The following is a 25,459-nucleotide window of genomic DNA, read 5'->3' as shown; positions in this document are numbered from 1 at the left end:
CGGTATTGGCAATTATATTAAATCACGTATTTAACATAATAAACAGTGAGCGGTATCTAGCAACACATCACTACTACCCAAGACACGAAAATGTTATGTGATCTGACAAATCCTTTTGTGATAATACTTATGTGTATAATTACCCTTTTGCCCTTATGTCTATATTGAATACAAGGCATAGACCGTGTCATCCTTGTCCAGTTTAATATTGGGACCATAGACATTTATCCTGTTACGCAGGATGGACAAATTCCATCTAGGTCACTCATGTCCCTCAGCATGCTTCGTGGAGTATCCATCAACTGTCTTTATGGTCATCTAGTTACGGACAATGTTTGATCAGCAATAAGGCACTCGACTCTACATCTAGGGTCCATAGTGGTTTCAGGTCGAAGGATGATATACACCATTATCACCATGAGAATAACTTATGACACTTTGCATAGCATTCTATATAGTATTCTCATAGCGGGTCAATCCAGTATAAATATTACTCTTAATATTCATACCTATGTTTAAGACTTGATAACACCTTATCCATGATCCATGAGATGTGATCATCAGTCTATATACATAATAGTCTTAATGCTTTAATGTTATCCCACTTCACAATAAAGCTCGACTACAGATACTTTAAGAATAATGTCCTTATGTTTAATTTGATCTCATGATTAAGTCACACTTGATACATTAAACGAACTAGCTATTCTAGGGACTTTATTAAACAAACATAATAAAGAAAAAGCCTTTTATTATTAATAAATAATTCAATACAAGTACCAAAAGTATTGGCCTCTAGGGCTTACACCAACATCATCTTCTGACCACACTGATTCTCAGCCTTTATTTTGAATTTCTTAAATTTAGAAAACACCTTGTGCTTGAACTTTATGAGGGATACCCATGTCATTCTTGTGAAGTCATCAACAAATGACATAAAGTATTTATTCCCTCCAAGTGAAGATACTGGAAATGGTCCACACACATTAGAATTCACCACACCTAGAGCATGATTTGCTCTTGGAGGCATTTAAGATGCAAATGGAAGTATTGGTTGCTTCCCTACCATGCATACATTGCATGACTTCTCTAACTTCTTAATTGCAGGAGTTCCATGTACCAGCTTCTTTGAATTCAAATGCCATAAGCTTCTGAAGTTCAAATAACCAAATCTTTTGTGCCATAACTTATTTTCCTTCACAACACTTGTTGCACTAAGGCATTCAGAATCTGCAGTTTTAACATTCCCTTTGAATGTTCTATTCCTCCCCTGTCCTAACTTCATAACCAGCTTCTAATTACAGTCATACAACTTCAAAAGATTTTCCTTCATGGTAACTGAAAAACCTTTCTCAATTAATTGACCCACACTCATCAAATTGCTTTTCACTCCAGGAACATACCACACATTCTGAATCAATGTTGCTTTACCATTATTCAGAACTATTCTGACATTTCCCATACCTTCAGCATTGAGGTATTTATCATCAACACATATAATCTCTGTCCTCTTACACGAGTCAAAGTAAACCAACCATTTCTTATTTCCAGTAAGATGATTTGAGAAAACAGTATCCATATACCACCAGTCTGCCAAAAACACATCATTAGGTTCAAAAGCCATTAATAGCACAAATTCATCATCAGAATCTCTTCTAGCTACATTTGCTTCTTCTAACTTCCTTTCCTTGTTTGACCAACAGTCCTTAACAAAGTGGCCAAACATATTACAACAGTAGCATTGGACCATTCTCTTGTCAATATTTTCCCTTCCTTTTTGATGTTTATTTTCATCATAATTGGAGGCTTTTGAATCCTGAGACCTACCATGTCTTTTCTTGGCCTCTGACAAAGAATACTTTTGGTCCTTCTTGGAGAAAAAAAGCTTTCAGAGTCTGCTCTACCTCTCTCTCAGAGGTTCTTTTAGTCAGACGCAACTCTTGCTCCTTCTTCCCTGATGAATCACCTCCGTAGCACCGTACCCGTGTGTTCCACGCAGCCTTCGCCGTCATTGAATCGTCGATTTTCTCAAACACATTCACAACCACACATTGATGGATACAGAATAACACCTTATGATCCTTCTTCCTTAGATCATGCTGAGCATTTCTCTACGCATCCATTGCATTTTCCGGAAGTGCAACCTGAACGTAATCGTCATTGACGTGATCAAGAACATCTTGAGCACCAAACAACACACACATCTGAATCATCAAACGTGCCCACTTCTTGCCATCGAACACTAGAAGCTTCGTACTCAGATTACCGTTTTGTTCATCTTCAACCTTGAGCAATACACTCAGGTCTCACCAAACACTAGTGTTTCCCAATCCCGTAGAATCAAGAAATGTGATTCTGTTTTGGTTCAAATCAAAAGTTCAACACGAACTCAAGAAATAAAATCAATCACACAATGTCTCATTGTTCACTCGTGTTTCCCTTTGTTTCCCTGTGGATCTAAACTGGAGCTCTAGATACCAATTGTTGGTGCACAAGGTGAAAAGGAACAAAAATTGAAGAAGGGAGAGAAGAGATAATAACAAACTTCAATTACTCTACTAAAACAGTTACAACAAAATGGTTGCACACACTACACACAATGTTCAATGGATACAACTGTTGACTGCTACAGAACTATATATATATATATATATATATATATATATATATATATATATATATATATATATATATATATATATATATATATATATATATATATATATATATATATATATAATGTCACGTATGCAACAATGCTAACCTACATTAACTAGGTTAAGTTTAACAAAACTAATACTACACTACTGAATATGAATTACTTCTAACTGTTAATACATTCCATACTTACCAAAAAAAAGACGATGATATTCAATTCTAAACTTTTGGTTTTTGAAAATTGTTTCTCATACTTTGTATTTAGTGAAAGATTGGAAATAGTCAATCAAAAGTTCAATTAAAAGAAATTAACAGAAGAGTTTGGAGAATATCTCATTACCCTCTTCATTAATGTTTATTCATAGAATCGACATAATAATTATGTTGGTTCTTCTTCATATTTTAATGACTCCTAATTAAATCATCCCATATGGTCATAAGACTCTTCATCTTTTTTGATTTCTATATTTGTGGAACTTTTTTTTAGATGAGTGAATGTTCGTCCAATTAAATTCATGACATGATATTTATCATTTTAGAAAACATTTTATGTTTAAGAAAAATTTCATTTGAGGTTTGGAAGGGATTTAAACGAAAGTAACTTCATACAAATTTTTTTGTGTGTGTAATGCATGCAATTTAGTTTAGAGAAATTTAGTTATCTTTGCGGAAATTTCCCTATTTTTCTTAATCATTTGACTTCATTAGCTAATTTCATTAATGTCCAGTCTTTACACACATCATTTTTCTTGCGTTAAATATGCTGCGAGAAATAGATATTGGGTGTTAAAATTAAACCTCATGTTTTTTAAGACCTACCTTGAAAAACCCGTTATCTAATACGGTTGGTCTATATAGACCGCGTGTAATACTTTAGTTTCTCATAACTATAAAATTTAAAAATTATATTAATATTAATATTATTTCACATCAAAATAACATATTAACTTTTCTTATCTACTAAATTTTATCTCTATTAAGTTCATTTTTATCTTTAAATATTATATTTAATTATTTTGTATTTTCCTTCATAATTTTCTCATTTCTATTTGTTTCTATTTTGTTAAATATTTGAGTATTATTTTATATGATTTAAACATGTATTGTATTTAAAAACATATCATAGTATATATAAAAAATAATATAGTAGTTAAAAATGTACTATATTTAAAATATTAACTTTTATTGTATTTATAATAAATATTATGGAGTTTTTATTTTGATTTTTTTTACAAAGAAAATAGTCTCTTTAAGATCGGGTAGCCAGAAGCCCGTATAAGGACGAGCTCAGATAGTAATTTTTGAGTCCATATTACAACATAACTTTTTTTCTCCATCCCTAACAAGTCTGAGGCCTGTTAGGACCGACCTATTTAGGGTCGGGTGGCCCGTTTTGACAAGTAAACCCAATAGGATGGGGATCCACATGGTACGACTCATGGAAAAGTTTGATCGAATTACATAGTTACCAAGAAAAGGCTCTCTAAGAAAAATCCCATTTTCATCTCCTATATAGGTCATCTCCCCTCTTATGTAGGCTCGCACGTTGGACATACCCTAAAGAAAAATATTTTTATTTTTGTTTTGCTTTAAAATGCAAGGCATAAGTCTCACATGTGTGAAAATTTTAAATAACGAGTTTACCCCCTTGTGTTCGCTCACATATGTTAATGATTGGTCTACAAATGTATCATATGCAAGACGAGCTCTCCAAATCCCCATGTATTATAGAAGATGAATTATTTGCATCGCTCCTTACGACCAACAAGAATATTCTCATTACAACTGAATAGTCTTAATGCTTATTAGGTTCATTATCTACATCTCATATATTAAAGAAACTAGTGACCCATCATGCTCCGTAGTGGGTCTGAGTCAATATGTCCATAATCAGTATTATAAGCAAATAACCTGGCTTGAATGTTAAAGCTATAAATGCATATATATAAGGTTAGGTCAAGGGATAACTTATTCACATATCATAAACTTAAAGGCTTTTTGCTTGATCTATCATAGACATGGTCACCTCCATTGTACTCACCAAAAGTTAATTGGCACACACTATGGGGTCCGGCGAAACTAACTTGGACCACACACATTTTCGAAATGACTATGTTAACCCTATTTTCATATAATGATGGTGTCCATAAGGGTTACATCCTGTAATGGAAATCAAGAGACCCTAGAGGAAATGCAAATTATCGTAGAAAAGTTGTGCCACTAGAACCAAACCATGCAAAATAGTGTTCAAGACATCCATCAACAACAACTAGATAATGATAAGTAGGAAGGTAAAAAGGTTTGGAATCTCTGACCTTTTTCTGTCGATATTTGGGATGACCCAATTATGGATAATTTCAAGTCACCTCATTAATGATGTTTGACTGAAAGAGTAGTCCTCAGGAGTACATTACCTCCACCAATACACATATGGCGACAATAGGCAAGAAATATTCTCTAAAGTGAGAACTCTTTTCTGGAACACTGAAGGAGGCTGCTTTGATTACTACATGAGCCTCCCTGGGATCTCTGTAACTAGCTATCAAAACTTTCCTAAAATGTTGATCCATCAGTTTTTGGAAAGCAAAAAACCACAAGGTATCCATTATAAGTATATTTAATGTGTGTCGCAAACTTTCTCAATCCTTACGAAAATACTTGGCGTGATTCAAAGAAGCCACCATCAAGGTGATATATCCTATAAGGTTATATTTGTGAGTGTACTAAACTAGGGCGCCATCGCCTCTCCCAAGAGCGATACCACTTAGGCGATGTTCTCAAGACTCGCCCTTGGAACTAACGGCATGTGTAATGCCGTTAGTCAAAGGAGAGGGAGTCTACCACTACTCCCGAAAGGTTAGGTGGTCAATAACTTCTCTTGCCTAGAAGGGAGAGGTTGTTTCCCCTTAGGGTTACCCAAACCCTAGGCTTAAAAGGCCTTTATAAACACCCCTCTCCCATGGGGAAAGGGATAGATCTTATGTAATACCCCATATTTCCTTAAATACCTAAATTCCTATTAATTGAGACCAACTGAGTTCCTATGTGCTCTAAAAGTTATTGATTGGGATAAATAGAGTAAGTAGTGAGTTCAGGTTGACTTAATTAATATTAATTGGGACTGACCTTTTATTAATTGGGACATTTTGGTAACACTAATAATGGGTCGATAGATCTGGTAGAACAAATATTACAAGTATGGTGTTGCTTGAGATATTTGTTACTACCTGTAACCACTTACTAACCACATATATTAATCATGGCCACTTGTTTATGACCTTTGACCCACTCACCACCACATGTTTGTATCTCATACTACCTACCATAAGCCACTTCACTTCTCAATGCATCAGAAAGGATAAGTAGAGAGAAAGGGAAAGATAGAAGAAGAGAAAAACAAGGCTAGTGAAGAAGAAGAAGAACAAGAAGAAGAAGAAGAAGGAAAGCTTGGAAAGGTCAAGAGTTTGGAAGCAACACCATCATCTTCATCCTCATCTCATCTTCCACAACTTCTCCTCTTCAATTTATTTAAGGTGGGTTCTAGTTAGAAATCCTAGATTTCTAGAAGATTAGGGTTGTAGAATCATAGATAAATCATGAACAATCCATGTTATGTGATGAATATTTTTCTTGATGTTGTTGTTTTTATGAACATGTGCTTGATATGTTCTTTGTGATTGTTGTGATAACATGATTTGTTATGGTTATGGTAAAATGATTGGTTGTGATTATGACCTTGGAGTCTTTGATTTATATGTTTATAAGAACATGTAGCATGATGGGTTTTGTTGGAAGAAGAATGGGTATTTTGTTAGAAATGGTATAATAGAGGAAAATGGGGTCTGTGAAGTGGAATGTGAAAATGTGAGTGGACTAATCGATTGGTCTCTGTCATCAATCAATTGACAGCCCTTTGTTTTGCAGAAAAAATGATATTTTTACAGGACCAATCGATTGACACTGCATTACAATCGATTGCACAAACTTGTTGTATATGAACAATGGAGAATTTTAGCAGGACCAATCGATCGACACTCAGGATCAATCGATTGACACTCAACAAACTTTGAAAAACAGAAATGTGAGAGGAACCAATTAATTGGGCTTCCCCAACCAATCGATTGACTTAAGTTAAAAACTTCAAAATCCATTTCTTAAGTGTTTTTAAATGCATTCTTCCAACCATTAATCAATTGTGATGCTATGCTTATGTTGAATACATGTTAATGGTGAGAATTACATGATGAATATAGTAAGTTAACCTAGGATTGATATTAGGTCATTAGTGAGGTTTATGACTTAGATAACACTGAATGACGTTATTCATTCGTACGACGCTTATGTGGAGGTCGTGTACGAATTTTTGCCTTGATTGAGAATGAGACGCATTGTATGGAACATGCCATGCTATTAATTGTGTATTATGGTGAATGAAGTCACCTGTGATTAATGGATTTTGTTATGGTTCGTGGAACCGATGAATTGTGAAACCGATCATGTATTCAGAATGTGTATTTTCTGTGATGGTGCACATCTCTATTTGGTATGCTTAGATGATTAAGCATTGGGATGTGAGACCGATGATTCGAGCCTCAATTGGGTTTGATCCCCAACCATGGAGGACATGGGGGAAAGGTGGACACCTAGGTGGGTTAGAGTCCTATACGGTAAAAGATTCCCTAGGTGGGTTAGAGTCCCGTACGGGTGACAGACGCTTGAACTGGGGATTAAGCCTCATAGAGGACCCGATATCCACCGTGAAAGTCGAATCATACGAAAATACATGTACCGGGCATGACTTAGACGTAAGTCCGTTCGGGAATTGATGCTTCGTGATCTAAATAATGATTGTGGTTGAGTTATGAGAACTCGGATGCATGTTGCCATACATTGCAAGTTAATTTCCCCATCGCTCAAATTTTCATTCCCTTGTTGACTTTAGTTGGATATGAGTTGAATATTGATTAGAAAAACCCTGTAGAGCCGAGTGGACTCATAATATAGGGAACCCACTGAGATTATTATCTCACCCCATGTTGTTGATTATTTTTCAGGTGGTTCTGAGCAGGTGAAAGGTAAGGATAAGATAGAGTGATGTCTTTCTTACCTGATGACTGGATGGCTTTTCTTTCCGCTGTGTAGATATTTTTGGGATTATTGTCTAATGATCTAGATCAGTAGTTTTATTTTGGGCACTTTTGTGTACATTTTGTGCCATGTTGTATTTATTTTGGGAATGTATTTGTATATGTACACTGTACTGCAAGGCGCTTATGTATTTCAGTACCAGTTTTACACTATGTATAATATGTATTCTAGACATATATTATATATGGGTGTTACAGTTGGTATCAGAGCAAGTCGTATCCTCGACCTAGCCATGAAATATTATAAGTATTTATTTCTGCCTCATATGTGGGTTATCATCATTGTCCTTGGTGTTATATTCATAGTATTGAGCCTGATCAACTTAATCCTATTTGTATGACATTAGGGATCATGACTGGCAGACGTAGAGGTCGCGGTAGACCCAGAACTCAGAATTCAGACTCCGAACCGCCAAGTGGTAGTGAAGGTTTTCAATGGCCTCAGTTTGTGCAACAGATGCAACAACAACAGGATCAATTCATGCAACAGATGATGCAACAATGGAATGGTGGTTCGCATCCTCAAGGGGTTCCACAAGAAGCTGCAGGTGGTAGTTTCAGAAATTTCTTTCGCATGAATCCTCCTGGTTTTCATGGTGGATTAAATCCTGTGGAGGCTTATGGGGGGACACCTAACATGGAAAGAGCGTTCTCAGCTTGTGTAGGGGTGACAAGATAATGTATTGTGACTGAGAATAATTTGAGAAGGGTTCAAGAAGAGGTTGATCAGTATGGAGTTGGCCAAATGAACCAGGGAGGACCAAGTTATCAGTTTAGGCCTAAACCTCGACCCTTCAAAAGAAGGCAGGTGCAACATGCAAAACCTAACCATCCTCCCAAATGTCAAGTATGTAGGAAGTCTCATTATGGAAGATGTGCTAGAAGTGGAATTAGGTGTTTTACTTGTCAGAGGGAGGGACAAATGTCTAGGAAATGTCCTCAAAATAAGGTCCAGATGCATGGAAAGAGTACCGATCAGGTTTATATGTTGGGCGCAAAGGAGGCTAAGAGCAACAATGCCTTAATTGCTGGTACGTGTCTCGTCAATGATCATCCTTGTTTTGTATTATTTGATTGTGGGGCGACACTCACTTTTGTATCAATTCAGTGCTTGAAGCGTCTTGACTTGCAAGCAATTCCCTTGTCTCCTCCTATGGTGGTTACTACCGCCATGGATGATGTAGTTGAGACACCATTGATTTGTGAAAATTGTTCGCTCTCGATGAATGGTAGAATTTTCCAGATTGATCTTATTTGTTTACAACTTAAGAAGTTTGATGTGGTTTTGGGGATGGGTTGGCTTTCCACCAATTTGGTGTTTATTGGATATGAAGAGAAGTTGATTATTATTCCATCTAGTGGAGCTGCTCCAAAGGATATGCTAACCACTATCTTGGAAGGTACGGTTGGCATGGTTAATTTCTTATTTGAGAATGAAAAGTCAGTTCTCTTGGTTCTTACCAAGGAATTTAGCGATAATCTGAGTGTTACCCAAATCCCTGTTGTTTGTGAATTTCCGGAAGTTTTTCCTGAGGATGTCACCTCTCTTCCTCCTGAAAGGGAAGTGGAATCCTCTATTGATCTGATACCTGGGACGACTCCAATCTCCTTTTCTCCATATTGTAGGGCGCCACTCGAGTTGAGAGAGTTGAAGAATCAATTGGAAGAGTTGTTAACCAAGCATTTCATCCAATTTAGTGTCTCACCACGGGGAGCTCCAGTATTATTAGTAAAGAAGAAGAAAGGTAGTATGCGGTTATGCATTGATTATCGCCAGTTGAATAAAGTCACCATTAAGAACAAGTATCCTCTGCCAAGGATAGACGATTTGTTAGATCAGTTGAAAGAAGCATGTGTGTTCTCGAAGATTGATTTACGACTGGGCTATCATCAAATAAGAGTTAAGAGTTCGGATGTACCAAAGACCGTATTTAGAACCCGATATCGCCATTATGAGTTTCTTGTAATGCCGTTTGGTGTAACAAATGCCCCAATTGTTTTCATGGACTACATGAATCGGATATTTCAACCTTACTTTGACCAGTTCATGGTGGTCTTTATTGATTACATTCTTATTTATTCTCGTACTCCTCAAGAGCACGGAGAACACTTAAGCATTATTCTGTCAGTACTGCAAAAGAAGCAACTTTTGCCAAGTTAAGTAAGTGTGAATTTTGGATGAACAAAGCGAGGTTTCTTGGTCATGTAATATCGCAAGGAGGAGTATCAGTGGATCCATCTAAAGTTGAGACAGTTATTAATTGGGAAAGACCGAAGAATGCTTCTGAAGTAAGAAGTTTCTTAGGTTTTGCAGGTTATTATCGAAGGTTTATAAAAGGGTTTTCGCAGATAGCATTACCAATGACTAGACTTACCCGAAAGGAAATTTCTTTCAAATGGGATTCGAAATGTGAGAAGAGTTTTATGAGTTTGAAGGAGAAGCTAACAACTGCTCCTGTTTTAGTTATCCCTGATCCTACTAAACCTTATGAAGTATTTTGTGATGCCTCTAAGAAAGGATTAGGAGGGGTGTTAATGCAGAGTGGTCAGGTTGTAGCCTATGTCTCTCGCTAGTTGAAGCCTCATGAAGAGAATTATCCAAATCATGATCTTAAACTAGCTACTGTTGGCTTTGCATTGGAAGTTTGGCGACATTACTTGTATGGAGTGCATTTTGAGATGTTTAGTGATCACAAGAGTTTGAAATACTTATTTGATCAGAAAGAGTTAAATATGAGACAGAGGAGATGGGTGGAGTATTTGAAGGACTTTGATTTTGAGCTTAAGTATCACCTAGGGAAGGAGAATAAGGTTGTGGATGCCTTAAGTTGGAAAGAGATACATAAAGCTGAGTTGATGATGTTAGAATACACATTGTTGGAAAAGTTCTGAGATCTTAATCTCCAGTTTAGTTGGACGCGGGATGGTGTGATAATGGGAAATTTGAATGTTACTTCTAACATAAGGGAAAAGATCCGATAAGGACAAATAATATATGAAAAGTTGCAAGAGATGTCCATTCAACCAGGTTTTACTCAGTCACCGGATGGAGTCATTCTATTTAATCAAAGGATTTGTGTTTCGAATGATGTCGAGCTGAAAAGAAAAGTTTTGTAGGACACTCACAAAGGGGCGTTTACTATACATCCAAGTTCGTCGAAGATGTATCAAGACTTGAAGAAGAACTGTTGGTGGCTTGGAATGAAAAGGGATATTGCAGAGTATGTGTCAGAATGCATTGTATGCCAGTAGGTAAAGATCGAACAATAGAAGCCAAGTGGTTTATTACGGCCTTTAGAGATTCCAGTTTGGAAGTGGGATAGTATTTCAATGGATTTTGCAGCAGGGTTACCTCGGACCCAAGGTGGTTATGATTCAATTTAGGTGATTGTGGATCGGTTAATTGAGTCCGTGCACTTCTTGGTCGTGAAGATTACTTACAAGGCAAGTCATCTTGCACGGTTGTTCATTTCAGAAATTGTTAGGTTGCATGGTGTTCCAACTAGCATTGTGTCCGATAGAGACCCAAAGTTTACTTCAAGGTTTTAGAAAGCATTCCAGCAAGCTATGGGATTGATATTGTGATGAGTACTTCTAATCATCCTCAAACGGATGGTCAGACTGAACGAACGATACAGACACTGAAAGATATGTTAAAAGCTTGTGTACTTGAGAGTGGAGAGAATTGGAAGGAGCTTTTACCATTGATTGAATTCACATATGACAATAGTTATCATGCAAGTATTGGGATGGCTCCTTATGAAGGCTTGTATGGACGGAAATGTAGGACACCTTTATGTTGGACGGAAGTTGGTGAAGAAAGGATCTTAGGACCGGAGATTATTTAAGAGACTAAGGAAAAGATAAGGATGGTCCATGATAAGATGAATAAAGCACAAGATCGCCAAAAGAGCTATGCAGATCACAGGAGAAGACCATTGGAATTTGATGAAGGTGACCAGGTATTTTTGAAGGTGACTCCGAGATTGAGACTGAAAGGACCATTTAAGTCACGGAGGCTAAATCCGAGATACATAGGGCCATACCAGATTATAGAGAGGATTGGAGAAGTAGCCTACGGATTAGCTTTACCACCTTCTCTACCAAAAATGCATGATGTTTTTCACGTATCTCGACTTCGAAAGTTCATTCCAGATTCTCTTCAGCCTATTCTTCCAGATTCAATAGAAGTAGAAGCAGATCTGACTTTCGAACCTCTACCAAGTCGCATTGCAGGATGAGAAGTTAAGGTATTAAGGAATAAGGAGATTCCTCTTGTTAAGGTTCTATGGGACGAATCACATCTGGGCGATGCTACCTGGGAACTGGAGTCAGAAATGCGAGAAGCTTACCCTCATCTCTTTCAGGTAATATTTAAATTTGAGGATAAATTTTTATTTAAGGGGGGGAGGATGTAATACCCCGTATTTCCTTAAATACCTAAATTCTTATTAATTGAGACCAACTGAGTTCCTATGTGCTCTAAAAGTTACCGATTGGGATAAATAGAGTAAGTAGTGAGTTCTGGTTGACTTAATTAATATTAATTGAGACTGACCTTTTATTAATTGGGACATTTTGGTAACACTAATAATGGGTCAATAGCTATGGTAGAACAAATATTACAAGTATGATGCTTCTTGAGATATTTGTTACTACATGTAACCACTTACTAACCACATATATTAATCATGGCCACTTGTTTATGACCTTTGATCCACTCACCACCACATGTTTATATCTCATACTACCTACCATAAGCCACTTCATTTCTCAATGCATCAGAAAGGATAAGTAGAGAGAAAGGGAAAGATAGAAGAAGAGAAAAACAAGGCTAGTGAAGAAGAAGAAGAAGGAAAGCTTGGAAATATCAAGAGTTTGGAACCAACACCATCACCTTCATCCTCATCTCATCTTCCACAACTTCTCCTCTTCAATTTCTTGAGGTGGGCTCTAGTTAGAAACCCTAGATTTCTAGAAGATTAGGGTTGTAGAATCATAGTAAATCATGAATAATCCATGCTATGTGATGAATATTTCTCTTGATGTTGTTGTTTTTATGAACATGTGCTTGATATGTTATTTGTGATTGTTGTGATAACATGATTTGTTATGGTTATGGTAAAGTGATTGGTTGTGATTATGACCTTGTAATCCTTGACTTATATGTGTATAAGAACATGTATCATGATGGGTTTTGTTGGAAGAAGAAGGGGTATTTTGTTAAAAATGGTATAATAGAGGAAAATGGTATCTGTGAAGTGGAATGTGAAAATGTGAGTGGACTAATCGATTGGTCTCTGTCATCAATAGATTGACAACCCTTTGTTTTGCAGAAAAAATGAGATTTTTACAGGACCAATCGATTGACACTGCATTACAATCGATTGCACAAACTTGTTGTATATGAACAGTGGAAAATTTTAGTAGGACTAATTGATTGACACTCAGGATCAATCGATTGACACTCAACAAACTTTGAAAAACAGAAATGTGAGAGGAACCAATCGGTTGGGCTTCCCCAACCAATCGATTGACTTAAGTTAAAAACTTCAAAATCCATTTCTTAAGTGTTTTTAAATGCATTCTTCCAACCATTAATCAATTGTGATGCTATGCTTATGTTGAATACATGTTAATCGTGAGAATTACATGATGAATATAGTAAGTTAACCTAGGATTGGTATTAGGTCATGAGTGAGGTTTATGACTTAGATAACATTGAATGACGGTATTCATTGGTACGACGCTTATGTGGAGGTCGTGTATGAATTGTTGCCTTGATTGAGAATGAGACGCATTGTATGGAACATGACATGCTATTAATTGTGTATTATGGTGAATGAAGTCACCTGTGATTGATGGATTTTGTTATGGTTTGTGAAACCGATGTATTATGAAACCGATCATGTATTCAGAATGTGTATTTTCTATGACGGTGCACATATCTATTTAGTATGCTTAGATGAGTAAGCTTTGGGATGTGAGATCGATGATTCAAGCCTCAATTGGGTTTGAGCCCCAACCATGGAGGACATGGGGGAAAGGTGGACACCTAGGTGGGTTAGAGTCCCATACGGTGAAAGATACCCTCGGTGGGTTAGAGTCCCATACGGGTGACTGACACTTGAACTGGGGATTAAGCCTTGTAGAGGACCCGATATCCACCGCGAAAGTCGAATCATACGAGCATGTATGAACCGGGCCTGACTTAGACGTAAGTCCGTTCGGGAATTGATGCGTCGTGATCTAACTAATGATTGTGGTTGAGTTATGAGAACTCAGACGCATGTTGCCATACATTGCGAGTTAGTTTCCCCATCGCTCAACTCTCCGTTCCCTTGTTGACTTGAGTTGGAAAGTAGTTGAATATTGATTAGAAAAACCCTGTAGAGCCGAGTGGACCCATAAGATAGGGAACCCACTGAGATTATTATATCACCCCATGTTGTTGATTATTTTTCAGGTGGTTCTGAGCAGGTGAAACGTAAGGACAAGATAGAGTGATGTCTTGCTTACCTGAGGACTGGATGGCTTTTCTTTCCGTTGTGTAGATATTTTTGGGATCATTGTCTAATGACCTAGATCAATAGTTTTATTTTGGGCACTTTTGTGTACAATTTGTGCCATGTTGTATTTATTTTGGGCATGTATTTTTATATGTACACTGTGGTGCTAGGCGCTTATGTATTTCAGTACCAGATTTTAGGGGTGTTCGCGGTGCGGTTTGGGCGGTTTTTGCGATAAAAATCACCCGAACCACAAGAGAAAAAAGCATGCGGTTCGATTTGGTTCGGTTGACTTTTAGAAATAAAACCAAACCAAACCGAACCAAATCAATGCGGTTTGGGTTGGTTCGGTTGGTTCGGTTTTTTATAATATTTTTATTAAGCCATATATACTCCTATAAATAACGACATAACTTTGTGTTTAGTCATTCATACATTACTAAATAACATCAAAATTCTTCATATTTAGGCAAAAACGTTTCATTCAATATACAAAAAACCAGATTAGACAAAAGTGGAATAAAAGACAAATATAAATAGTAGCATAAAATAATATCAAAGACATTATAATAAAACATAAAAAAAACATATGAGATGAGAGATTAGAGAAGATAAAAAAAAAGAACATAAGAGATGCGAGATTGAGAAGAAAAGTGCAATAAAAACGTAATTGGAAGAGAAAATAGTAACATAAAAGATAAAAAAGAAAGAACATAATAGAGGACTTATTAGAGTAGAATAGGAGAGACCTACATAGAAAAGAAGATGAGAAGAATGTGTGATACTACTATGAGAGATTTAAGAAGGTTGAAATTGAAACCCTAAGTGTGATTAAGAGAAAATCGTTTGTAATTGTAAGATTAAGGCATACTAGGTTAGAGGTTTGGGTTGGATGTGGGATAAGTGAACTTTGGGTTGTAACATAATGCGGTTTGGTTTGGTTTAGTTCGGTTTGCAAAATACAAACCGCAAACCAAACCAAACCGTGCAGTTTTATTAGAAAATGACCCAAACGAATCCGAACCAAATGCGGTTTTTTGCGGTTTCGATTTGGTTTGGTTTGGTTTGCGGTTTTCTATTGGGTTGGTTTGGTTTCGAACACCCCTACCAGATTTACACTAGGTATAAAATGTATTCTAGACATATAATATATATGGGTGTTACATCTTAAGCCATACAAATTACACTTTATATATGCTTACATATAAGCATACCATTAAATGATAGAGCATCTCACCTCACGTGAGTAGGATCTCTAAACCACCATAAAACACAACCACTATTGTGGGCAAGCTCTAACCACCATACAATGTAGTATACCTACTAAGGCCTCTGAGTCCCTCTACCCTTGTAGGAGGAACACACACTACCTTAACTATTTTAAAGAAGCTACAATCAAGGTCGTCCAACCAAACCAATAAATGTTTGTGGGCGTGTTCCAGAATGGACTAAAGGCGAGACACTTTAACAAGTCCCTTGCCCAAAAACCAGCGCTTTTGTTGGCAGAAGTGGTCACCAGAGTAGACTGCTACATAAAGGGTAGGGAGAGAAACACAAAAAAGGAAGGCACACGTTGTCAATGAGTATGTTCCAAATGCTAAGAGTTCACACAACCAGAGGAATACCAATTATACCTTGCCCACAAAGAAAAAGACTGCATTTAAGAGGGTATGCAAGATGAAAAAAATACTTCATGCCCCTGAATAACCGTCGTGAGCAGATCTGGCTCGAGGTTCTCCGCCTACACAACATCCCTACAACGCTCGCTCCAAAGGAATATGTGATGAGTCCTGAACAGGGAAGATGGTGTAAGTTCTATAGAGTCAATGAACACCACACTGAAGATTACGACTAGCTCAAAAAAGAAATTGAGAGACTAATACAAGGGGTCACCTCAAGAAATATGTGAATGGTGACTCCTACCATGTGTTAGATAAATCTAACTCACGAGGTCAAGATGACATTGGAATCCCCATGCTCAACAAAGCAAAAGAGGTGTCTTAGGAATAAGGTAATAAAGTTTTACACTACACGCTAAACACCATAACAGGAGGATTCGCCGGGGGCAGGGAAACCAGTTTTGCGCGTAGAAGGTATGCTCGCTAGATCCTGAATATAGAAGATCTCCCTGAGGTCGATACTGAAGACGAACACCAAGCACCATAAACCATGATCGCCTTGTCTGAGAAAGATGTAGTTGGCCTCCACCCTCACAATGATGACCCCATGGTCATTACCATCGAAATTGAAGAATGGGAGATTAAAAGAGTTATCGTAGACCAGCGGAGTTCTGCAGACATTATACTAGGATCCATTTGAAAGATTTCGTATTGACCTAGAGGATCTGAAGCCTTTCAAAGGATCATTGGTTAGATTATCTGGATAACAGGTACATGTAAAGGGCTACATCACCTTGATGATCACTTTTGGAAAGCAGGATCATACCAAAGAGATAAAGGTTGGGTATTTGGATATTTATTCCCCTTCTTCCTACAATATGATTACAGGGCGACCCAATTTTAACCGACTAGGCACAACCTTATCCAAGTTGTATTTATGCATGACGTACCTGCTCCCCAATGGGCAAATGGGATTTATAAAAGGATATCATGAAGCATCTAGGAAATGTTACTCATAAAGCCTTAGGTTTAAGAGGGTTCACACTCCAGGCCGGAAGGCCAAGAGGATTGGCTTAGGAATAAAGTCGTTAGGAGAAACCTGCATGGGTGGGGAGGCTTCCTCTCCAATCACTAAGGAGATTGAAGATTGAAGGTTCATAGGGGAGGCCCTTTGGAGACTTCAACATAGTTGTCATTCATTTATTTTCTCTATTATGATTTGGATAATTTTTTGTCATGTTTTATAGGCGAGTACTGCATCTCAACCGATTGTAACAAAACATTATTTCATGGAATTAAATGATAATGACAACTAATATCCTCTAACAAGTCAAGCATAAGTGATTAACTAGATCAAGGTGAAAAACTAAGTATTAAGGTTTGATGGACTTGATTATTCGATGATGGTAACCAAATAGAATACAAGCCCAAACCTAATATCAAGTGAAATCAATCAAGTGCCTACAAAGTAAAGCATCTGACAAAGTCTTGAAATCCAAGAAAGCCCTACCATGGTTAGTCTGAGTGAATATATTGTAAAACATAAGGGTGTTCTCGTAAAAGTGCATGGCTAAATCACACGCACACACACTAAAACATATTTTCAAAATTATTTTTCTCAAGAAAATATCTTCAAAAATGTCTTGAAGTTATGCCAAATGAGTTGGAAGATGTCAGAATAGCTATATGCAAAGTTTTATCTTTGCCAATCGATTATCACATTAATTTAATCAATTAGCTCAATTCAAAATCAATTTCTAAGCGATTATGATATCATCTTAAAAGTTTTTTCTTTGACAATCAATTAGCACATTAACTTAAAGGCTCAACCCATGTTAAAATCCTTCATAGGTTCTTGGTTATCCCGCGGTAAAACCAAGGTTAGGTTAAAGCTTATCCCGATATTAAAACATTTGATAAGGTTCGAGATTAGCGTGATGTTAAAATATCTCGGGTTATTGGTTAACACGTGTAAAACTAATGTTTAAGGTTCATGAGCTCAACCCGTGATAAAAGCTTTCAAAGTTTGTTTAGAAGCTTGAAGACTAACCGCTCTAATACTCTTGTGGTAAGAAAACTAACTGCTTCGATCTACATCGTAGAAAGAGGACTAACCGTTTCGATATGTCATTTGGAAAAAAAGACTCAAAGTTCTCTATCTCAGTCTTATTGTTTGGTTGGAAGTCAAACGTTTTCCATGTATAAGGGGATTCATGAGTATTACTTACTAAAAGCTCTCAAAGTTTATTAGACACTCTCAAAATCAATTTTTAGGGACGAGACTAAGTCATTTTTTGATTGAACCTATGAGTGCAACTTTCTGGTAGATTTATTTTGCATGATGTCAAAACTAGGATACTTTAGCGTTAATGTATATTGGACAATATCCTTTGATTCTCTTTGTGTATCTTAGCATTAAAAAGCATAAAAGTATTTGAAAAAAAGTTTGAAAAAGGTTTCATGCATCCAAAATGCATTCAAAACTATTTTTGGAAAAAAATTAACTATAGGCCGACACATGCATATCATAGATCGACACATCCGTTGTACATGTCGACTCATTTACTGCACTATTAAAGCATGTAGGCTCTAATAGATGTGCCACCTCTATAGGTCAACATATAAGAAGTACATGACCTTTACAGATCGATGCATGACCTATACAGGTCGGCACATGGCTTTCACAGGTCAACCTATTCAATGAAAAATTCCAAAACTTCTCATTTTTTTCAAATCTTTTGCATTCCTTTTGCCTCCAAACATTCGTGCATATAAATACTTCATACATGCATCATTTACTAAAAAAGGTTTCTAGTGAGTAAAACCTATACAAAATCGAGATTTCAAAGCATTCTCATTATCTTCAACCTCTTATCTATGCATACATACAATCAAACTACACATAATCATTTTTTTATTGGGTTCCATCTAGATTAAGGTTGATAACGTCTAATTTAGGTTTGTTGTACTATAAATTCGGATGAGAACTTTGAGGGTTTCAAATCAGAAATCTAAGCTGCGGTTTTCGTTCAAGATCTCTTAGAGTTTGAAGGTTTTGGACAATATTACACAAGTCAGATCCGGTCGAGTGAAGTCTTTGAAGAACGGTGGATTCTTGCAAAGGAGTAGCGCGGGAAGGTGTATAGCATTGGTAAATCTTGGGTTTCAACAACTGCGCGTTTGGGATTCTATCGAGTGAAATCTTTGAAGAACAATGAGTTTCTTGCAAAGAAGTAGCGTGAGACGGTGAATCGAAGCAACATTGTTGGTTACTTGATCAAGCTTTGATCAAGGGAAGAGAATGTGTTAGAATCAATATCAATCCTAGGGTTTGTAGGGTTAGATTGCTACATCTCTCTTGTACACATACATTTGCAAAGTAAGATATATTACACTATCTCAATTCACATTCGAATTGAGGGCAGACATACTCATAGCGAGGTCGATTAGAAAACTTCCTAAACAAATCCTTATGTACTCTTTCTCTATCTGTCTTTTATTTTTGGTTTGTAAATTATCGATTTCATAGATCGTTCGATCAAATTGTTTGGATAGTAATTTTTGATTGCATTTTGAAATTGGCGTTGTTGAGTTGATCACAAACCTTTAGGTTGTGATTGGATTTTGAAATCAACAATATCACATAAAACTCCAAACAATATTGACTGTACACTAAGTGTTCGACAAATTGCTTCAATTGATATTATTTTTTTGTGAATTATCATTGGAAGTAAGCTTTCCTTATTACTTTGCATTCAACTAGTTGTGATTAGTTGTTGTTGGTCAATTTGTAAATAATTATCATATCATTGTCACTACTGCGCCTATCCAAGATTTTTGATAGCAGGTTCGGTTAGACTCTTTTTGATCTAGGATATTTTAAACTTGATTATGCGTCATAACATTTTTAAACCTATTACTTGTCCATATTCTCCGGCCAACATATTTTCTAATCCCTCTCCCTACCTCAAATTTGTCTCTAATGTCTATGAGTAGTGCAATTTATTGTGTTCATTGAATTTTATGAATCAATTAAAGAGAACGATAATGTCTTAAATGCGCCGTAAATCTACTCGAAGAAGCGCGTAAAATGGACCACATCCAAGAGTTCACAAAGAAACAAAGAGTTCCATGGAGATAAAATTTCTGAGTTGTACCACGGGAAATGAAGAAGGGTGTCTTAGTGCTCATTCAGGTGGTAGCACCTACTAGAATTGAAAAACTCTTTCCTAACGTGGATGAGCCTTACATATTACATGAAAATCTAACATATGACACCTACAAACAAAAATAATTAAAAGGTGACTAGATTTTGGAATTTAGTTAATTTGATACATTACTATAATTAATGTTTATTTTAAAAGTTAATAAGGCCTATATATATAAACCCGTGATTTACGTTTTGTACATGTGATTTAAAACATCAATTAAGTGATAAAGTGTATACCTTTTCCCTTAAAAAGGAATGAATTTTTAACTAAATGTCATATTTACTAAATTAGCTTTATTGCTCTCATGAAAAAAATTACATATTAATTATGTCGTATGGGGTATCATTGTACCCTACGAGATATTAATCCCTAAAAATATTTATTGAATCTCAAGTGTTCTACAAGGAATATGACAAGAAATCCTGGACAAGTAAAATCTAGTTCAATTCTTTAACATCCATCAACCTCTTTTGATACCAGGTTTTCTAAAAATGTTGCTCAGTAGCATTTATTTAATTGTGATTATTTGTATTTTTATCATGTTTTGAATTTATATTTCACTCTAGATTTTACTAACTTAGTTATTTTCTATCGAGTTAGTATTATTAGATGTATCTTGTATGTCAAAGGATGTAGCTTATATATAATGTGCATGAAACAACACTAACTTTTCTATTAGTGATGCTTGGAGTATTATTGTTTTGTATAATTGTGCTAGAGGTTTAATTAATATAATTGAAGATGGATTTGTGTAAGGTAGGGTTTGACACACCTTTTTGTTAATACATACTTATAATCCAATATTCTATGGTTTACCTATTTCTTGTAACTTTTTTTGTGTTTCTTTTAAACGAGGTTAACGTGAGATTAATGAAGATTGTTCAAATAAATTATTATATCTCAATTAAGTTGGCTTCAATTTAACCCAATATAATATTATAGACTTATTACTTCAATATCTTTTTTATCTATATAGAAATTATAATTTTATTGTAATTTTTATGATGAAATAATAATATAAACCGGTTATTTACAATAATAATTTTTTAATATTTATTAATACTAACACAATTAATATAAAGATAATAACACACTAATCACACATGATAATATTAGAATAATTATACTCTAAGATTTTAAGAATTGTGATATCTTCTCATCTCAAATGTTTGAGAATTTGATCTCTCTCATTAACCTCTATTCCCCGATTCATTTTAAGAATAAACACATTGAATTAATTGAATTAATAAAATATAATTGCAAATTTCTTAGAGGTTATACAAACAACTACTAAAGTTTCAAAAATTAAAGAGAGATCAACTCAATCTTTATCAAATTAAATTAAAGTTTATTTTAAAACACAAACAACTAGTTCATAGAAACAATAACTTATTTAGTACACAAACGAGATCTTACTTAATACATAGAAATAAGGTTTTACGTAGCACGAAGATTAAAAACATACGAGGAACATGAAAAGTTTTCAAAATGACATAGATATTGATTAACAAAGACATGAACTAGTTTCGGGTATTTTTCAACCATCCATCAAGATAAACTTCTTTGGAGTCAGGTGTGAATTTTGTTTTCTCAGCTCGGATATCTTTCAACCATCCATCAAGATAAACCTGGTTAGAATCAGAGGTAGATTTTGTTGTCTCATCTCGAATGTCTTTCAACCATCCATCAAGATAAACTTGGTTGGAGTCAGAGGGGGATTTTGTTTTTTCAGCTCGAATATCTTTCAACCATCCATCAAGGTAAACTTGGTTGGAGTCATAGGAGGATTTTGCTTTTTCAGCTCGGGTGTCTTTCAACCAACCATCAAGATAAACTTGTTTGGAATCAGAGGTGGATTTTGTTTTCTCTGCTCGAGTATCTTTCAACCATCCATCAAGGTATACTTGGTTGGAGTCAGGGGTAGCTTTTGTTCTCTCAGTTCGGGAATCTTTCAACCATCCATCAAGGTAAACTTGGTTGGAGTCAGACATGGTTTTTGTTTTCTTAGCTTGGGTATTTTTCAACCATCCATCAAGGTAAACTTGGTTGGAGTCAGGGGTATATTTTTCTTTCTCAGCTCGGGTATCTTTCAACCATCCATCAAGGTAAACTTGGTTGGATTCAGATGTGGATTTTGCTTTCTCTGCTCTTGTATCTTTCAACCATCCATCAAGGTAAACTTGGTTGGAGTTAGGAATTGACTTTTCTTTCTCAACTCTGATATCTTTCAACCACCCATCAAGATAAACTTGGTTGGTGTCACCTGTAGATTTTGCTTTCTCAGCTCGGGTATCTTTCAACCATCCATCAAGGTAAACTTGGTTGGATTTAGAAGTGGATTTTGCTTTCTCTGCTCTAGTATCTTTCAACCATCCATCAAGGTAAACTTGGTTGGAGTTAGGTATTGACTTTTCTTTCTCAGCTCTGATATCTTTCAACCATCCATCAAGATAAACTTGGTTGGTGTCACCTGTAGATTTTGCTATCTCAGCTCGAGTATCTTTCAACCATCCATCAAGGTAAACTTGGTTGGATTCAGAGGTCGATTTTGGTTTCTCTGCTCTGGTATCTTTCAACCATCCATCAAGGTAAACTTGGTTGGAGTTAGGTGTGGATTTTTCTTTCTTGGCTCTGATATCTTTCAACCATCCATCAAGATAAACTTGATTGGAGTCATCAGTAGATTTTGTTTTCTCAACTCGAGTATCTTTCAACCATCCATCAAGGTAAACTTGGTTGGATTCAGAGGTCGATTTTGGTTTCTCTGCTCTGATATCTTTCAACCATCCATCAAGATAGACTTGATCGGAATCCTGGGAGGATTTGGTTTTCTCTGCCCGAGTATCTTTCAACCATCCATCAAGGTAAACTTGGTTAGAGTTAGCAATGTGTTTTTGATTCTTCAAAGGATTTTTGAGCCAACCGTCAAGGTAAGGTTGAGCAACTTGTATTTCTTCTACATTCTCTTGTATCATATATCGGGCAAAGCTTCCTTGTCCATTCTACAATTCAGTTGAATAAATGGATATTAATAAGTTATTTTTGGATGGTATATATGATTACAAAAACAAAATTATGTGTTTTATGAGACACATTATGTTGCACAGGTAAGACATATTTATTATATATTTCAGATGGATACATAATGTGAAATAAAAATTAGAGAAAAATAATTTTTTAAATTTCATTGTCTCAGAGAAAACACTATTTTATCAAATCAAATAAAACAACTTGATTGTAAGTGAATGATGAAATCAAATCAAATAAAGATGAGAAATGATAGATTGTGATAAATAAATGATAAAAAATATAAGTGTAAAAGATACAAGAATAGATGCTTAGTAACTTACAATCAACAAGAGCATGACAAAAAGGAGGAGAGACAAAACATTTTTGTGTGCCATTTCTTTATGTTATGGTTTTGTGGGAAAATTGTTTTAATGTGAAAGATGTATTGAAATGGAAATGAATTGGGCTATTTATAAGTGAATGAAAAGAGAAAGTACATTAAGGTCATTGAGACTTTGGTGGCAAGATTATTTTTAAAATGTTTAGTTTAATTTATAAGTTTATATGTCTAAGTAAGATCAATTTACTAGGATTTATTTTTTACAAGATCTATTAGGTGTGTTTGTTTTGAGTTTTAAAATAAAATTTTTAAAAAATTGTTTATTTGATATCATTTTTTTAATTAGAAGCTCCTAACTAAATTCTTTTAGTTTAAAAATAAATAAACTTTAGAGAAGCTACTGTAATTAATTTTTTATTTTAAAATTAAAAATCATTTTCTAAAAATCTTTAATAAAAATATATTAAAATGATAAAGGTGATTTTTTAAATGTTAAACAAACATATTTATTTTGATAGTAATTATTTCAAATAATTTAAAATTTCATAAATTCCTTTTAATTTTAATTATTATCATCAAATATACACTAAAAACACGAAAGTTACTAAACATGAAAGGCATCTAATATATAATGAGTGTTGGCAGGAATATTCATGAGGTTTTGAATTCAAATCTAAATAACAGTGTCCAATTAATTGAATTGGAATTTACATATCAAAATTTAGATAAATATTAAATTTCGAAGCCTTTATCAAAATATTATTACTAACTAATTTTGTTAAATAGTAAACCCTATACTATGTAGTTTAGGTAGAGTCCACATCCTAGGTTTTTGTATTTTGTGCAAGATGCCATACTAGTTATCTTAAACCTATGATTCTTCTGCTACCAACTCCTATGAACTCACTAAATAGATCCAAAATAGTCTCATTAGAAACACTTAAAAATACTGTGTAGAGTCTTGCATGTTTAAGATGTTCACATGTTGTTAGGGTTTGCATGCTTATGTAGTTAAGCTTAGCTAATAGCTAATGTCATGATTCTTCGAAGTAGGTGGAGTCAACATCCTATACTTTTGGATAATGTGCAAGAAGGCAGCCCAGTATACATTGTGAATCATGAGTCATATGTTGTTTATCATACACTTATGATTCTTCTGCTACTAACTCCTAACAACTCACTACATAGCCAACAATGAATCCAAAATAGTTTCACAAGAAACACTAAAAAATACTGTGTAGAGCCTTGCATGTTTAAGATGTTCACATGTGGGGTAGGGTTTGCATGCTTATGTAGTTAAGCTTACCTAATAGTAAGTTAAAAAATTGTAGTTATCTAAAAAGCAATAAATTATAATTAATATATTTTTATCATTCTTATTTGTATTAAAAAAATATAAATAGTTGATTTTAAAAGTAAGATTAGTGTCTATTTTATCCCTTAGTGAAGTTAGGGTATATGGAATCAAAGACTTGTGATACTTTAGTTGTGGGTTAGCAGGCATAGGGAAAGATGGTCTCCTTAAATTGATTATGTTATTACTATCCAAGGAGGTAAATGCGGTCTTGCAGGGAGCTATATAATATAAGTGATTCTTTCGATTTGAGTTTGTTTGAGTATGAAGGATTCTTGTGAATTTTTAGATCTAAAATTAAATATTTATCTAAATATGTATGTCAACCTCACAAAAATCGAAATTTATTGTAAAAATTTTAATAAGGTTTTTAATAATAAAAATTAAAATAATGTTATTCCTACACCAAATACTTACACCAAATATTATTCACCATATTTAAAACGTGAACAGTGTTTTTTTTAATAAATAAAAAATAATATTTATATAAAAATATTTTTATTTTTAAAATTATTTTTATAATATAAATATAAAGTTTGTCATTAACCAATTTTATTATTATATTAACCACAAAAATATAGGTTATTAATTAAATACTCACATTAAAATGTG

General features: G+C 35.0%; 2 protein-coding genes across 6 annotated transcripts; one reads left to right on the top strand and one right to left on the bottom strand.

The window, feature by feature from the left end:
* Positions 1 to 11,674: 11,674 nt before the first annotated feature.
* On the top strand, positions 11,675 to 12,046 carry LOC127081786 (uncharacterized). Its single transcript, XM_051022001.1, has one exon. The coding sequence runs from the start codon at positions 11,675 to 11,677 to the stop codon at positions 12,044 to 12,046; it is 372 nt and encodes a 123-aa protein (XP_050877958.1).
* A 9,425-nt stretch (positions 12,047 to 21,471) lies between these two features.
* Positions 21,472 to 23,662, bottom strand: LOC127086015 (uncharacterized). 5 transcript variants are annotated; one of them, XM_051026686.1, is made up of 3 exons: positions 23,495 to 23,662; positions 22,388 to 23,146; positions 21,472 to 22,249 (listed from the first exon to the last, which is right to left on the bottom strand). In XM_051026686.1, the coding sequence occupies exons 1-3, from the start codon at positions 23,546 to 23,548 to the stop codon at positions 21,665 to 21,667; spliced, it is 1,398 nt and encodes a 465-aa protein (XP_050882643.1). In that variant the 5' UTR covers positions 23,549 to 23,662; the 3' UTR covers positions 21,472 to 21,664. The 5 variants fall into 5 exon arrangements, with proteins under 5 accessions (XP_050882643.1, XP_050882642.1, XP_050882645.1 ...); XM_051026685.1 differs by having other exon boundaries at positions 21,472 to 22,456; positions 22,526 to 23,146; XM_051026688.1 differs by having other exon boundaries at positions 21,472 to 22,456; positions 22,664 to 23,146.
* Between the last annotated feature and the right edge of the window lie 1,797 nt (positions 23,663 to 25,459).

The sequence above is a fragment of the Lathyrus oleraceus genome, chromosome 5, assembly GCF_024323335.1.
Source record: "Lathyrus oleraceus cultivar Zhongwan6 chromosome 5, CAAS_Psat_ZW6_1.0, whole genome shotgun sequence".
Taxonomy (NCBI): Eukaryota; Viridiplantae; Streptophyta; class Magnoliopsida; order Fabales; family Fabaceae; genus Lathyrus; species Lathyrus oleraceus.
This window is presented reverse-complemented; position numbering and strand designations above follow the sequence as displayed.

What these genes read in the sequence shown, in the direction of transcription:
- LOC127081786 (XM_051022001.1), top strand. Translation starts at nt 11,675, where the DNA reads ATGGTCCATGATAAGATGAATAAAGCACAAGATCGCCAAAAGAGCTAT.
- LOC127086015 (XM_051026684.1), bottom strand. Translation starts at nt 23,548, where the DNA reads ATGGCACACAAAAATGTTTTGTCTCTCCTCCTTTTTGTCATGCTCTTG. An exon ending in TTGTCATGCTCTTGTTGATT is followed by an intron (nt 23,147 to 23,494) that starts GTAAGTTACTAA and finishes ACTGAATTGTAG; the next exon opens with AATGGACAAGGAAGCTTTGC.